This window comes from Physeter macrocephalus, chromosome 11 (genome assembly GCF_002837175.3).
Source record: "Physeter macrocephalus isolate SW-GA chromosome 11, ASM283717v5, whole genome shotgun sequence".
NCBI classification, from domain to species: domain Eukaryota; kingdom Metazoa; phylum Chordata; class Mammalia; order Artiodactyla; family Physeteridae; genus Physeter; species Physeter macrocephalus.
This window is the reverse complement of record NC_041224.1, coordinates 180,533,205-180,546,557: the sequence shown is the minus strand read 5'-3', so window position 1 is coordinate 180,546,557 and position 13,353 is coordinate 180,533,205. Positions and strand designations below refer to the sequence as shown.

Genomic DNA, 13,353 nt, shown 5'->3' with positions numbered 1-13,353 from the left:
GAATCAGGCATTTCACAAAAGCTTTTTGTAATGATGTAAAGTTAATATATCCTAATGAATAAGAAAAACATTCTTTCTGGAGAAGAAAAATAGGAGCTAAATCAGAATTCCTCATTTTTCAGCATTAATAACCAGTAACAGATATGAAGTGTAGTCATCCCTCAGTCATCTTAGGGGACTGGTTCTAGGACCCCCTGTGGATACCATAATCCATCATCATACAAAACGGTATAGTACAGCCAGCCCTCCTTAGCCACAGATGCAGAACCCGGGAATATGGAGGCCTGACTGTAAAGATTGATTCTAGTACTAATTACACAGCAAATGTCCACGATCAATAAAATCTTTAAAGAGCTTTTTAAGAATAAGGGGCTTTTAAAAAATAGATACTTGCTTTAGGTGGATAGCCACATTTCATAAACACTGCTAAGTAAGCTCTATAATAGCTATTATTGAGGAGGGAGCATCCTAAACTTCATTCAAGATAGAGATCACAGTCTTTTCCACTTGTTTCAACAAACATTTACCACGTGGCAATTACACAGCAGGTGTTACGTTAGTGTCTGGATATACAGACAGATAGGGTCCTGCCCTCAAAAAGCTGACAATTTAGAAAAATAAGCAGCTGCACTCTTGGACCTAACTGCTGTGACAGAGAAGTGGGGAGTCATGGGCCCAACACTGAAAGGTTTGGTACGGCTTCCTCGAGGGGGTGAAACTGAAACCACTGCCTGGAAGATTACTTGATAGTAGTGGGTGTGTTAACCGGAGGTATTTCAAGCAGAATAAACAGTGTGAAAACCCTGCTGAGACAGAACACCGTTTTCCTCAAGAAACTGAAAGGCAGTGTGTGGTAGAGAGATGCAGAGAGACACAGCTGGGGACGTGGCCATGCCTGAATTACAAAGGGCCAGCCGAGTGGCTTGTAGTCAGGAAGTTTGGGTTTGTAACCTAAGGGCAACAGGAAGCCACTGAAAAAGTCATTCAAGAGGGAAATGACAATCTTATTTGTGTTTTTAAAGGACCATTCTGGTTACAATGTAGGAAACGGACATGGAAGAAAGAGGCAAAATTGGAAGCAGGGAAGACCAGGCCAAGAGGCTAGTGTAGTAATCAGGTACGAGCTATGCTGGTGGTCTGGAGTAGGAGAGTGTGAGTGGGGACAGAAAAGAGTGAGCTCAAGTGATACTCGGGAAACAGCAGCAAAAACACCTGGGGTCTGAGCGGACGGCAGAGTAAAGGAGAGAGAGGCACCTGAAGGACAGTCACCACAGTGAGAAATAGAAATTCAAGTTTAGGAAGGAAGAGTTTAGGTGTTGAACTTGCTGAACCCGAGCTACCTGAGGGATGCTGAGGTGAAGGTGTCCTTTTGTCAGCTGGACACTAAATCCTGGAAGAGAGCTCTGGCTGCAGGAATGGATCTGGGGGTCATCAACATATAGGTGGCCACTGCAGCTACTGGAGTGGACGTGAATGCGGCAAGGGTGGGTGAGCAGAGAACAAGCAAATCGATAACAGTTACGTGGGGAGACAGAATAAGTGAGTATCAAGTTAAGAGAGAATCTAAACAATGTTTAGAGAAATACAGCTGTGAAGGTGAAGAGGAAAAAAAGGGTGTACCAGGAAGGGGAATCGGGGTGGGGAGGTTTTTCAGTAAAAGAGGGTATAAACTTGAGCATGTTTTTATACATGCTGCTAGTGACACGCCAGCAGAGAGAGAGGGCGGATGAAGAAGGGGGAGATGGGAGGAAAATGAGTGAAGCAGCCCCTGGAGGGACGCAGGACCCAGAACACAGAGGCAGGGTCAGCAGAGGCACCCCGCTGTCCTGTAAAAAGAGGGAAATCCTGAAAGGTTAAGGGTGGATGCAGGTGCATCTGGGAAAGAGTGACTTTCTGCCTGGTGTTTCTATTTTCTCTGTGAAATAGGAAACCTTATCCTATGCCAGGAGTGTGGGCAGAGGTGGAGAACCGTGAAGTAGGTCTCGTTTAAATACCGCTGCTGTTAACAGGAGAGAATGCTGACTAGAAAAACAGAAAAGGATGCCAGGCAGCACTGAGGACACTGGCCAGGTGAGAGCGTGCATGTCTGGAGGCCCCCATCTGTTTGGTGGTAGGATGATTTTTCTCCAGAGACCAACTATGAGCTGCCTTAACTGAAATGTAAACTATATCGTAGGATTTTTTTTTAAATTTAATAACACAGTCTAATCTCTGCCTCCTTTGTGTCATGAGCACTGGAAGAACCGAGCACACACAAGGGAAGTGTACCCTAGGCAGGGCACTGTGACTCACCTTGAGGTCTCTGTGAACGATCCGCTTCTGGTGGCAGTACTGGACTGCAGACACTATCTGGACAGGAGAGATGCAAGGTTATTAGTCATCGCTAGTGCAGACTACTCAGTGAGCACTCACTTCAATGTCTGTGTGGATCTCTAAATATAATTTTCTCATGCTTTGACCTTTTCAATTTGGAGAGATTGAGAGTGAGTGCAAGAAGAGCTAAGTGAGGCTCTTCTTCCTGTTCTTTCTAATTTTAACTAGAAAGTCTCTTCTTGAGCCCTGCCCCGGATCAGAAGGCTCTGGTGCCACTTCTGCATGCCCATGTCATCACCTCAAAACCCGGCCGGCAGCTACAGACTATCCGCGCTGGGTGTTTATCCAGGTTGGTTCTCCCCAGCCAGTCCCTACAACACTCTCTTCCTTTTGGCTAATGTAGGTTCAAGGACAGCAAAAATGACTTCACTTCTCTGAGGACCAGTTTCCTCTTCCTTAAAATGGAAGGATGAGTGTTGTAATGTATGTGAACCACAAACGATGAAAACTACTATGTGCTTTATCAGTAAGAATCCCTCCTACTCTCAGCAAATGATACGCTTTCATTTAGCCAACTTTTGATTACTCCTGTGATTAGTGCTGTTATTATTATTATTATTTTTGGCCGTGCTGTGCGGCGGCTTGTGGGATCTTAGTTCCCCGAGCAGGGATTGAATCTGGGCCCTCGGCAGTGAAAGTGCAGAGTCCCAAACACTGGACTGCCAGGGAATTCCCTGATTGGCACTGTTAAATAACTGCTCTACTGAAATTTCACACTTACTAACAATTTTTAAGTCTCCTTGTCTAATTATAAAACTTTTATATCCTTCTTATAAAAACTTTAGGAAATACAGAAAAGTATATACAAGAATATGCTTTTATAACCAGCAAATAGAGATGACATCTCCTGTTATTCTGGTGCATTTGCCTCTAGTCTCTATTTTGGTTTTATATATATGTATTTAAATATATATGATTACACATCTACAAAACTGGGGTTTTAATGAAAACACTGCTTGTTTCTCCAAATCATCATCAACTTTGTTGTAAGCAACACGCACGTTAACTACACTGGACACAAAAACTCAGAGAGGGCTGTTCTATTGGTTGCTATTTTGGTTCAGAATAAGCAGCAAGGATAAGCTGGGCTGGGGTTAGGGTGGGAATGATGCCAAAATCAAGGCTTCACTAAGCAGCTTCATACTTTATAAAGTGCATATGCAGAAGACCAGCCCACTCATAATCAACTAAAGGTACACAAATTCCAATGCCAAAATATCGGTTTTAGAGCATCCGTTAACAATTACGCTGTTCTATATTCCGTCAGCATGAAAACTGGGAAAGTGAAATATCGATAGATTTGTTTCCCTCAAAGTAACAGGTTTATTGCCTAGGAAGGACATAGGCAAATTTTATCTTACTTCTGCCTGATCAAGTTTTCCCTGTTCCCCCCAACCCGGCCCCCATATTGAGATTTCTCTCATAGGTTATTTCCAAATTCTGCTTCCGAACCAGATTTGACAATGTCCTACCCTTTCGCAAAGAGAATTTCTCTTCTTTTACCTCCAAACAGCTCAAAGCTAACCTGATGCCACAATAACCTGAAAGTACTCAACTTTCAATTACTGCTTTTTTGCGTTCTGCTTTTAAGGTAAAAGCAGTTATTTCCAAAGAAGGCTGACAACCCAGATGTTTCCCAGGTGAAATAAGAGTGCACGCCTAATTCACTTCCAGCAACACATGAAAGAACAGAGGCAGCAACACCAGCAACCCACCCAGAAAGAGCTGAGGAAAGAAGATGGAGCCAGGAACCGCTTCTCTCTCTTTGAAAAGAATGAGAGCTCAGCCAGCATAACTTAAAACAGCATAAACAGCAACAAGGAGAGTGGGGAGGAGATGGGAAGAGGGAAAGCCGTCTGCTGATGAATGTGGAAAGAAGGGCTTATTTCTCACAGAAAACAGATCAAGCATAGAGTACTCTGTGTGTGGCATACCTTTCTCTTTGTTATAAATAGGAAAACTTTTTATTTCATCCAAGTAATAATGACATAAACGTTTGGAAGGCATGGCAATTAAAAACAGAGAAAAGTGGAAGCACCAATATGCCTGATCCTTCCAGGTTTAGTAAGTGGACTTATGGAAATACTATGGCAGGAGAAAAGATTACATTAATTGTAAGCACTGCAAATCAAGCCAGTAATTGTACAAGTACATAAACTCTCTTTCCTGGACTAACTAACAGGTCCCTCAAATAATGCTTCAGAATTTCTGCAGGAAATTAAGATAAGAAGCTGCGTAATAAATGTCCAAGTATCCCTGACAAGTCAGACCCCACCTGGGGGATGGGCGGAGATGGAAGAAAAGAGGACAGGTCTAAGCACTGAACTGCTTTCCTGGAGAAAGTCCAGGCTCAAATCTGCTGCTGTCGGCTGGCAAGAGCCTTTTCCTCACAGTCAATAAATCATATTTGCATAAACATTTGCAAGTCAGATAGATTCATCTGAGTGGGAAGGAATTTCAGTTTTATGAGGCAAAAAAATCTTGACTTTTAGGTGGCCAATTTATAAAAATTAAGAGTAGAGTTATGGAAAGGGCCAAACAGACTTGTTTTGTAATAAAGAGAAATTTGAGCTTCCTTCCATAGACCACAGGATAAAATGATATCAGAACTGGAAAGGATTTCAGAATTAATCAAGTATAACTTCCTCTTTTTATAGCTAGAAAAACTGAGGATCAGAGAATTTAAATGATGGCCAAAGTCAATTTCAACTTTGATATTTAACAGGTTTTAATTCAAAGTACCATTAGTACTTTCAAATCAAATTAAATTTAAGCAACAGCAAAAGTTAAGAAACTTATTTTTAAGTCCTTAACTGTAAACACTAGACTAAGCAAATCAAAAGAGGCAACTGTTAAATCTTGAAAATCGGTTAAACTTGCCTTTCTCAATATTGTGAAACCCTTAAAGACTCCTATCTATACTTCTACCTTAACAACCTTAAATGTTAATAAAACAAACATTTAAAGGTTCTGAGAGAAATGAGGCTATATTGCCATTTAAATACAGAATTTAAAACTATGGGAGGACAGCATTAATTTAGAAGTAATAAAGTACCTGCTCCTTCCTTTAATCTAAATCAGGGGTGGGCAAATTATGGTCTGTAGGCTCAATCTGGCCCACCACTTGTTTTTGCAAATAAAGTATCAATGGGACACAATCATATGCGTGTATTTATTCACATATTGTCTAAGCTGCTTCTGTGCTACTACAGCAGAGTTAAATAGTTGCAACAGACTGTATGGCCTACAAAGCCTAACATACTTACTATCTGGCACTTTACAGAAAGTTTGCTGATTCCTAATTTAAGTAAGACCACATCATAATGATTAAGAATTTTAGTCCTGCAGTCAGAGGACCTGTCTCTGACTCAATGGTAGGTTTCCTACTTGCCAGTCATCAAATTCTGGGCAAATTATTTAGTCTTCCTGTGTCTCAGTTTCCTTATCTTTAGCAAATGGGCATAATACTCTTTACTCACAAGGCTGCTGCAAGATTTACATTAATGTAGGTAAAGCACTTATCCCAATCTTTAGCAGGTAATGATCAATCAATAAATAGTAATTGTTATTAGAGAGTTAAGTCGCCTTTATGCTGAAAACCTATTTATTAAAATGAGTGTCTCCTTAAGGCCATGGGGTAAAGAAAGCAAGAAGGTAAGCCATTAATTCATAGGTTAAGTTCTGTTTGGTTTTGGTTTATGTAAGACAAAACTAATAATGAATTTTGGGATTGTGACACTTCTTGCTAAAAACTTGGAAATGGTTTTCTTTAATGCAATCTCAAGTGTTTGCAAGGCTCTTGTTTTTTAAGGCTCAACTGTCAAAAAACTAAGGTTAAGAGTGGGACTAAAAAAAAAAAAAGAGTGGGACTAAAATTTCAATTACAAAGCTAGAACTAGAACCCATGGTTGCCTCTAGCACAGTGCCTTAGGCATGAAAGCACTTAATAAATTAATAAATTTTTGTTGGGTTGAACTGAATGGCCAAACCCTGATCCATTCTATGGGCCTTATGACATTTATAGAGGCAAACACTTGTTTGCTTTAGGGTTTAAGCAAGAAAATATATTAAATCAATAAATTAAAGGTGCAGCAATCCATACCTGTCTAAATTTAGCTCTTGCTTCTTTTTCCTTCATTCTTCCATGTGCAACCAAATAGTCAAACACTTCACCTATAATTGAGAGAAATAAAAGTAAGCAGAAGTCCTACTTCTGAGCATTAGCTTTCCCATAAACTGAAAATGTTTCACTTTTAGCAATGCTCTAATTTTAATTTTTTAAATATAGGTATGAAGATAAACAGAAATATGTGGAATCTGAACTAACTTAGCCTTAACTATAGGCAAAGTTTATAGATAAAATCTTTTAAGCTAAAGATAAGCCTTAACATTAAATTCTCATGTTTAAATTATACAACTTTTATTTTAAAGGTTATGTTTCCAGTATGCTTTAATAAAAACTTGGCAATGAAAAGTGAAAGTTAAAATGGTTAAGTTATTTGTGTTAAAAGAAGGTGTCTTCACTATAGGACCATAACAAAAAAGCATTTCCTGAATATACTCATTCATTCAACAAATAATTATTGAGCGTCTACTAACTGCTGAGAACCGTTTTAGGCTCTGGGGAAACATAGCAGTGAGCAAAGCAAAGTCCTTTTCCTCACGGAGTTTACACTCTAGGAGCGGGTAGACAGATAATAAACAAACAAATCGAATATACAGTATATCAGATGATAAAAAGTACTGTGGAGAAAAGTCAGGGGAAAGAAACAGAAAGTGTGTTTGTGTGTGTAAGCATTGTGTTGACTACTGTGAGGGAGTGGACACTAGTCATCTGGGAGAAAGATTCTAGACAGAGACAAGAGCAAGGAGGCCACGAGGCTGGAGACGCGTGAACAAAGGAAAAGGGAGGTAGTGAACGAGCACAGAGATGGTAGGAGAAGCGAGATCAAGAAGAGTCCTGTGGGTGCTGCTCTAAGTGAGAGGAGAAGCAGAGGAGAATATGAAATGACTGGCTTCTTAAAAGGACCACTCTGGCTGCTAGAGGGAGAAGAGGGTTAGGGCTGAGGAAGGGACTGGGAAACCAACTGGGAAGAGTGCAATATTCAGGACAAGAAAGAGGGTGGCCGGGCCTAGAGTGGGAAACGGCAGTGGTGGTGACAAGTGGGGAGAGTCAGGACACAGTGCAAAGGAAAAGCCAACAGAACTCGGTGGTGGACGTCTAGGTGGTAGTTTACACAGTATTAATTCCTCAGGGAAGAGAAGTGACATTTCAAGGAACCTATCAGTACTGCCAACTGCTTATCAATTTGGAATAAAGAAACACCTCTGAAATCAACAGAGTACTAATTTAGCAAATTGGATATAAGATGTGTTTGGGAAAAAAGTCACATTTACTTCATACAAATAAAGAATATTTCCATCAGCTTAGTGACAAGAGTTAACTAAAATATTTTTGAGAAAAAGGTTATTCTGAACTGTACATTAATATCTCTGACTTCAACTTTTAGCCCTAACTTTGAATAAATTTTAAAATAATAAACGGGTAAAAAAAAATAATAATAATAATAATAAACGGGTATAAGTATTTTCAAGTTATCACTGACTGCCTAATGATCTTTTAAAAGGAATTACCTATTGTTAATTTACACTACACAATTCATTTAACTATGATGAATTATAAAATTAAATGTCAGCTCAGTAAAATGCCAGTATTTTCTATGAGAATGGCCTTTCTATTTGCAGAATAATATACTATGTCAAAACAAGTGGTCAAAAAGTGAAAACAAAGATGCGTGCATAACATATGGAACAGTTTTGACTTTTTAGAAAAACTTAATGGATTAAACCCAGTAGTTGTAGAGTCACACAGATAAAGTCCAAGTCTGTCAATGTAATTTCAAAATACTTTAAAATTCAAACGCAGTATAAACCTGTTAAGAGATTCTGGAACCATAAACTTACGGTCACTAAGTTATAAACCAGGAATACAACCCCGATCTCTTATTTTTCCCCTTATTAAAAATGCATTAACACTCAGATTAAGCAGCTGAATTGAAAACCTCTAAAGGCTATTATTTATTAGGAGAAAAAATTGCAAACAGTGGCTCTCCCTACCCAGGTCACGGCCCATGTGGTTGATGAAAGGACACTGGACAGGACAGTTCAGAAAGCCCCTGGTTTTAGTTCAGGTCCTGCCACTATAACCGGTGATGAAACCACTGGCATAGAACAACCATTCAGAGCGTTAGGTTCATCTGTAAAAATTAGGCAACTGCCCTGGATGACTTCTAAGATTCCTTCCAATTGTAAAATTCCATGATTGTACCAAATTGAAAAATACGAGGCTGGGGAGGAGTAGGTAGCCATTTTTAAACATTTTTATTTATTTAGGCTGTGTGGGGTCTTGGTTGCGGCACGCGGGCTTCTTGGTTGTGGCATGCAGACTCTTAGCTGCGGCATGCGAACTCTCAGCTGCGGCATGCATGTGGGATCTAGTTCCCCGACCAGGGATGGAACCTGGGCCCCCTACATTGGGAGCACGGAGTCTTACCCACTGGACCACCAGGGAAGTCCCTAGGTAGCCAATTTAATGAAACGTTTGTTGTTCAAAATGGCAAACGTATCAACAATAAAACAGCTGCCCTGGAGATGGTGCTTTGTGGAGCTGATTAAAACAAATGGCCCAAGCCAATAAACCACCACCACCAATCGGTGTTGTTATAATGCTGAGCAATGGCACCGAGCCCTCAAAGGAGGGCTGTGCTCCATGCCCAGTAAGAAGCTCAGAGACATGTAACTTATGAGGTCACACTGCCAATGAGAGGCACTAGGTGGATTGACTCCATGTCTGTCTTTTCTGGAGTCCATCCTCCTCCTGGATGGACACTTCTCAGATGTTTTTGACTTCTCCTACACAGAGCAATCTCTAGGACCCTGGTACCTAAAACAGATGGGAACGGAAAGCCGTGACTGACTGACCAATCACTAGAGGCTACATGGTGTCAGAAGGCCGGGTTCCAGGCCTGGCAACATGACCACAGTGAGATTTCCCAGCCTCCATTTCCTTAAGGGTAAAAGCCCATCGCTCACTGCCTGGCCACATCACCGAGGCATTGTGAAAGTCAAAGGAGACCAGGTAAGAGAAAAAAGCACTTGTACACTGCAGTGGCTACACAAATGAAAAGATTATGAACCGCAAGATGAGTAGGTAGCATTCGAAGTCCGTACAGACTTACGGTTTACAATTAACCTTCAGCTTTTCCTACTGCTCCTCAACTGCGAAAATCCCAACTAAATTCTCAAACCACACATTTAAAAGATGAAGCACACAACTAATAATGAATTCGGAGTATGAAAAAGTGGTGCCAGGGGTGTGCCTGCTCTGCCCACAACAGGTTTACAATCTTTTATTTAATGGTTAACTCACCACAGTGAGGCTGTGATTCAACTTTCTGTCTCCAGGTTCTGCATCCTGGATCAAAGTGCTAACAAAACAAAACTCTACTATAATCAAAACAATTTAATCTATACTGTAGAGTTAAATAGAGTATGTCTCCAGTAGTTTATAATTTCATTAATTCAGTTCAATTCTTATTTGCTGAGTGTCTGCTATGTGCCAGGCACTATGCTAGAGACAGGGAACACACAAAGACAAACAAGAAAGCTTCTGCCTTTCACAAACAATGAAAACTCACACACAGTCCAAAAACTACAAGCACAGCCCAACCATAACCCTAAAATAAGAATCTCTGTAAAAGATAACAGCGATATACATTCATTTCATAAAAATCTCTACATGTATACAACCTTATAGGCAAATAATTACCAGTCCTTAATCTTTATTTTAGGGAAGTCTAACCATAAACACGGTGACCACCATTTCTGGCCTTGGGAAATGATGGACAGCAATGACATAAAAATCTGATAAAGACATCCATCCAACATGCAGTACACATTTATTTCAAATAGGCTAATGCACTGATATTTTTGAAAATTCAAGTACTGGAACAAACAAAATGTGCTATATATATAACACAATGGAATATTATTCAACCTTTATAAGGAAAGAAATTCTGACACAGGCTACTAACTGGATGAACCTTAAGTACATCACGCTATGTGAAACAGGAAGTCACAAAAGGACAAACACCGTATGACCCCACTCATATAAGGTCCCTAGAGTAGTCAAATTCACACAGAAAGAAGGCAGAATGGTGGTTGCCAGGGGCTGGGGGGAGGGAGGATGGGGGTTACTGTTTAACGGAGACAGTTTCATTTTGGGAAAATGAAAAAGTTCTGAAGATGGATGATGATAATGGTTAACAATGTGAAGGTACTTAATGCCACAGAACTATACACTTGAAATGGTTAAAACAGTAAATTTTATGTTATACCATAATAAAAAAATCCAAGTATTTGCGTATTATCAATTAATGATGCTAATAATGAAACACTTAATAGCAGCCCACAGAACTGCTAGGAATCAGCCTTCCTGATTCTCATCCTAGTGTATTATGATTCTGAATGTTAAATGAAACTTTAACAATTATCTGTGTGGGCTGTGTGGTTGTGTATTCTTCTAAAAGGGAAGAAAGAAAGAAAAACAATTTATAAATTTCTTACCTCCACTGGCATACTCCATGATTAGGTAGAGGGTTTTGTCAGTTTCAATGACTTCGAATAACTTCACTAGGGGAGGGGAGAAGATACAGGAGAAAAAGAAACAAATGTCCATATGCACAGTACTATGTACATATAAACTATAACTACAAAAAATAACTTTTTCCCTGTTAAAGATTTTAATAGCTGGCCCTCTACAAAATTCTCTTAGGAAAATTTATATTACAACAGCAGAAAAGATTTTATAAAAACATGGAATTCCATAAAAATAAATATAGTTTCTGGGTGCTCAAACGGTGTAACTTCAGGATGCACTCAGCAGTCTAGTGACGTGTATCTGCTCTCATTTCACCCTCCTGTATTACGGCTATATCTGTTCTATTCCTAAAAGTGCAAGTCCATTCATTTGTCATTATAGCTTTAAGGATACATATAATTCCACTTGAGACTTCTGTTGCTTGGGAAACTTATCACAATTCTCAGAGAACAAGGTCCCTTTGTTTCTTTTCTTTTTCTTAAAGATGTATTTTATTTTATTTTTTATTTTTTTTTGGCTGTGCCATGCAGGATCTTAGTTCCCCGACCAGGGATCCAACCTGAGCCCCTGGCAGTGAGAGTGCAGAGTCCTAACCACTGGACTGCCAGGGAATTCCTAAGGAGGTTCCTTTGTTTCTATTCTAAAGCCAGAGATGGCAAAGTAGAAGGGATTATACTATAAATAACTGAAAAGAACTTTTTAAAAAGAATTATTTTCAATGGGTCAGTGTGACTACTATAGTAATCTCTTGTTACAGATACAAATAATATTTCTATCACTGCTAATTCATAAAACTATAACAAATCAATCAGAAATATAAAATTTTTAAATGAAACTGAAGTTAATCTCTCAAGCTATCAAATCACTATCTCCTGTATCTACCTTGGTAATACACACTTTACAATTAAATTTAGCAAAAAAGGGAGCAGGGAGGGAGAATGCTAATCTCTTATAGTGTGGGTTATTTTCTGATGCTTTAACAGAGAGTATTAGATCAAATAAAGTACCTTACACAGTATTGGATGTGTTTGTCGAACTGGTGAATAAAAGTATCATATCATATCTAAGATTATATATGTTCAGGCTGTTAAGAAAAATTATTTAAAGAGATTTAAGGCATATATGCTGGTAAACCATCAACATATAAATAATAGCTTTCTAAAATTCCAATGCAGGGGGAATTCCCTGGCAGTCCAGTGGTGAGAACTCCTAGCTTCCACTGCAGGGGGCTGGGGTTCGATCCCTGGTCAGGGAACTAAGATCCTACAAACCACGTGGCCCGGCCAAAGTAAATAAATAAATAAATAAATAAAATAAAATTCCAATGCAAATATTGGCTCTTCTGTGCAAACTATTTTAATTCAATGGGAATTTAAATTTTTAGAAATTTATATTTTCAAAGATATGTCATTTAGTAGTAAGTATAGAGAACTCTAATCAGGGTACAACATAAGTAATTAAAAAACAAAACAAAAAGGTTTAAGGTAGCTAGTTCTTGGCAGTATTTTTTTGGTGGGAAGTTGGAATTTGAAATCCAGAGTTGGCTAGCTAGTTCCCTATGTCTTTTAAAATATGATTCAATGTACCAGTATTTTCTTGGGAACACAGCTAGAGCAGCAAGTTTTACACCTTTGAAAATCGTAACTCTAACTTACTATAATTCCCTCTTCTCTATCTATAAATTAAGTACAATTATGACATTTTCTAATATATTAAAAATTAGAATCTGATTACATATGTTTCTACTGAATTAAAGCTTTACATTAATCTTTTAACCTATCTTTAGTAATTTCAAAAAGTTAACAGAAATGATCTATATATATATATATATATATACACATATATATTCTAAAAGTGTACCTGGGCTGGGAGAAGGGAAGAAATCTCCTGTCACTCCTGGAATACATGTTTAGCTTTATGACATACTTTCAAGAATGCATTTAGACCCAAAAGTATTTAAGAAAGCAGAAAGTACCTATGTTTGGATGATTTAAAATCTTCATTATTCTTACTTCTCTGAAGAGCTAAAAAACAAACACACACACAATTCCCCCAACACAGGTTATTAAACGTTATATATATTTAATGAAGATATATTTATATTCCATGGTTGCAATATAAATTTAAATTTTCTCCTAGATAATTGATTCACTGATAATGTTTAGTAGTCCACATCTAAGAAATGGAAATCCAGGGTAATTATGAAGTAGTTTTGTTACCTAATACTAAATACTTTAATTTTATCTTACGAAAAAGCAGAGGTCCCAGAAGAGGGTGATATTTTGCTATTGTGAATTACACTCTGAATTATATTTTGCTTT

The 13,353-nt window shown here is 38.6% G+C and overlaps 1 protein-coding gene across 9 annotated transcripts in view; it reads right to left on the bottom strand.

Moving 5' to 3' along the window:
* The window catches only part of MARK3 (microtubule affinity regulating kinase 3), a 108,171-nt gene that overhangs the window by 28,075 nt on the left and 66,743 nt on the right, over positions 1 to 13,353 (bottom strand). For 7 of the 9 annotated variants that reach the window (XM_028496440.2, XM_028496441.2, XM_028496442.2 and 4 more), the window contains 4 exons: positions 13,008 to 13,056; positions 10,999 to 11,064; positions 6,476 to 6,546; positions 2,293 to 2,349 (listed from right to left, as the gene is read on the bottom strand). In XM_028496440.2, the coding sequence (XP_028352241.1) occupies positions 2,293 to 2,349; positions 6,476 to 6,546; positions 10,999 to 11,064; positions 13,008 to 13,056 (243 nt within the window). Of the gene's footprint in view, positions 1 to 2,292; positions 2,350 to 6,475; positions 6,547 to 9,802; positions 9,861 to 10,998; positions 11,065 to 13,007; positions 13,057 to 13,353 lie in introns of all 9 variants that reach the window. The other 2 variants (XM_028496444.2, XM_028496445.2) reach the window with 2 other exon arrangements.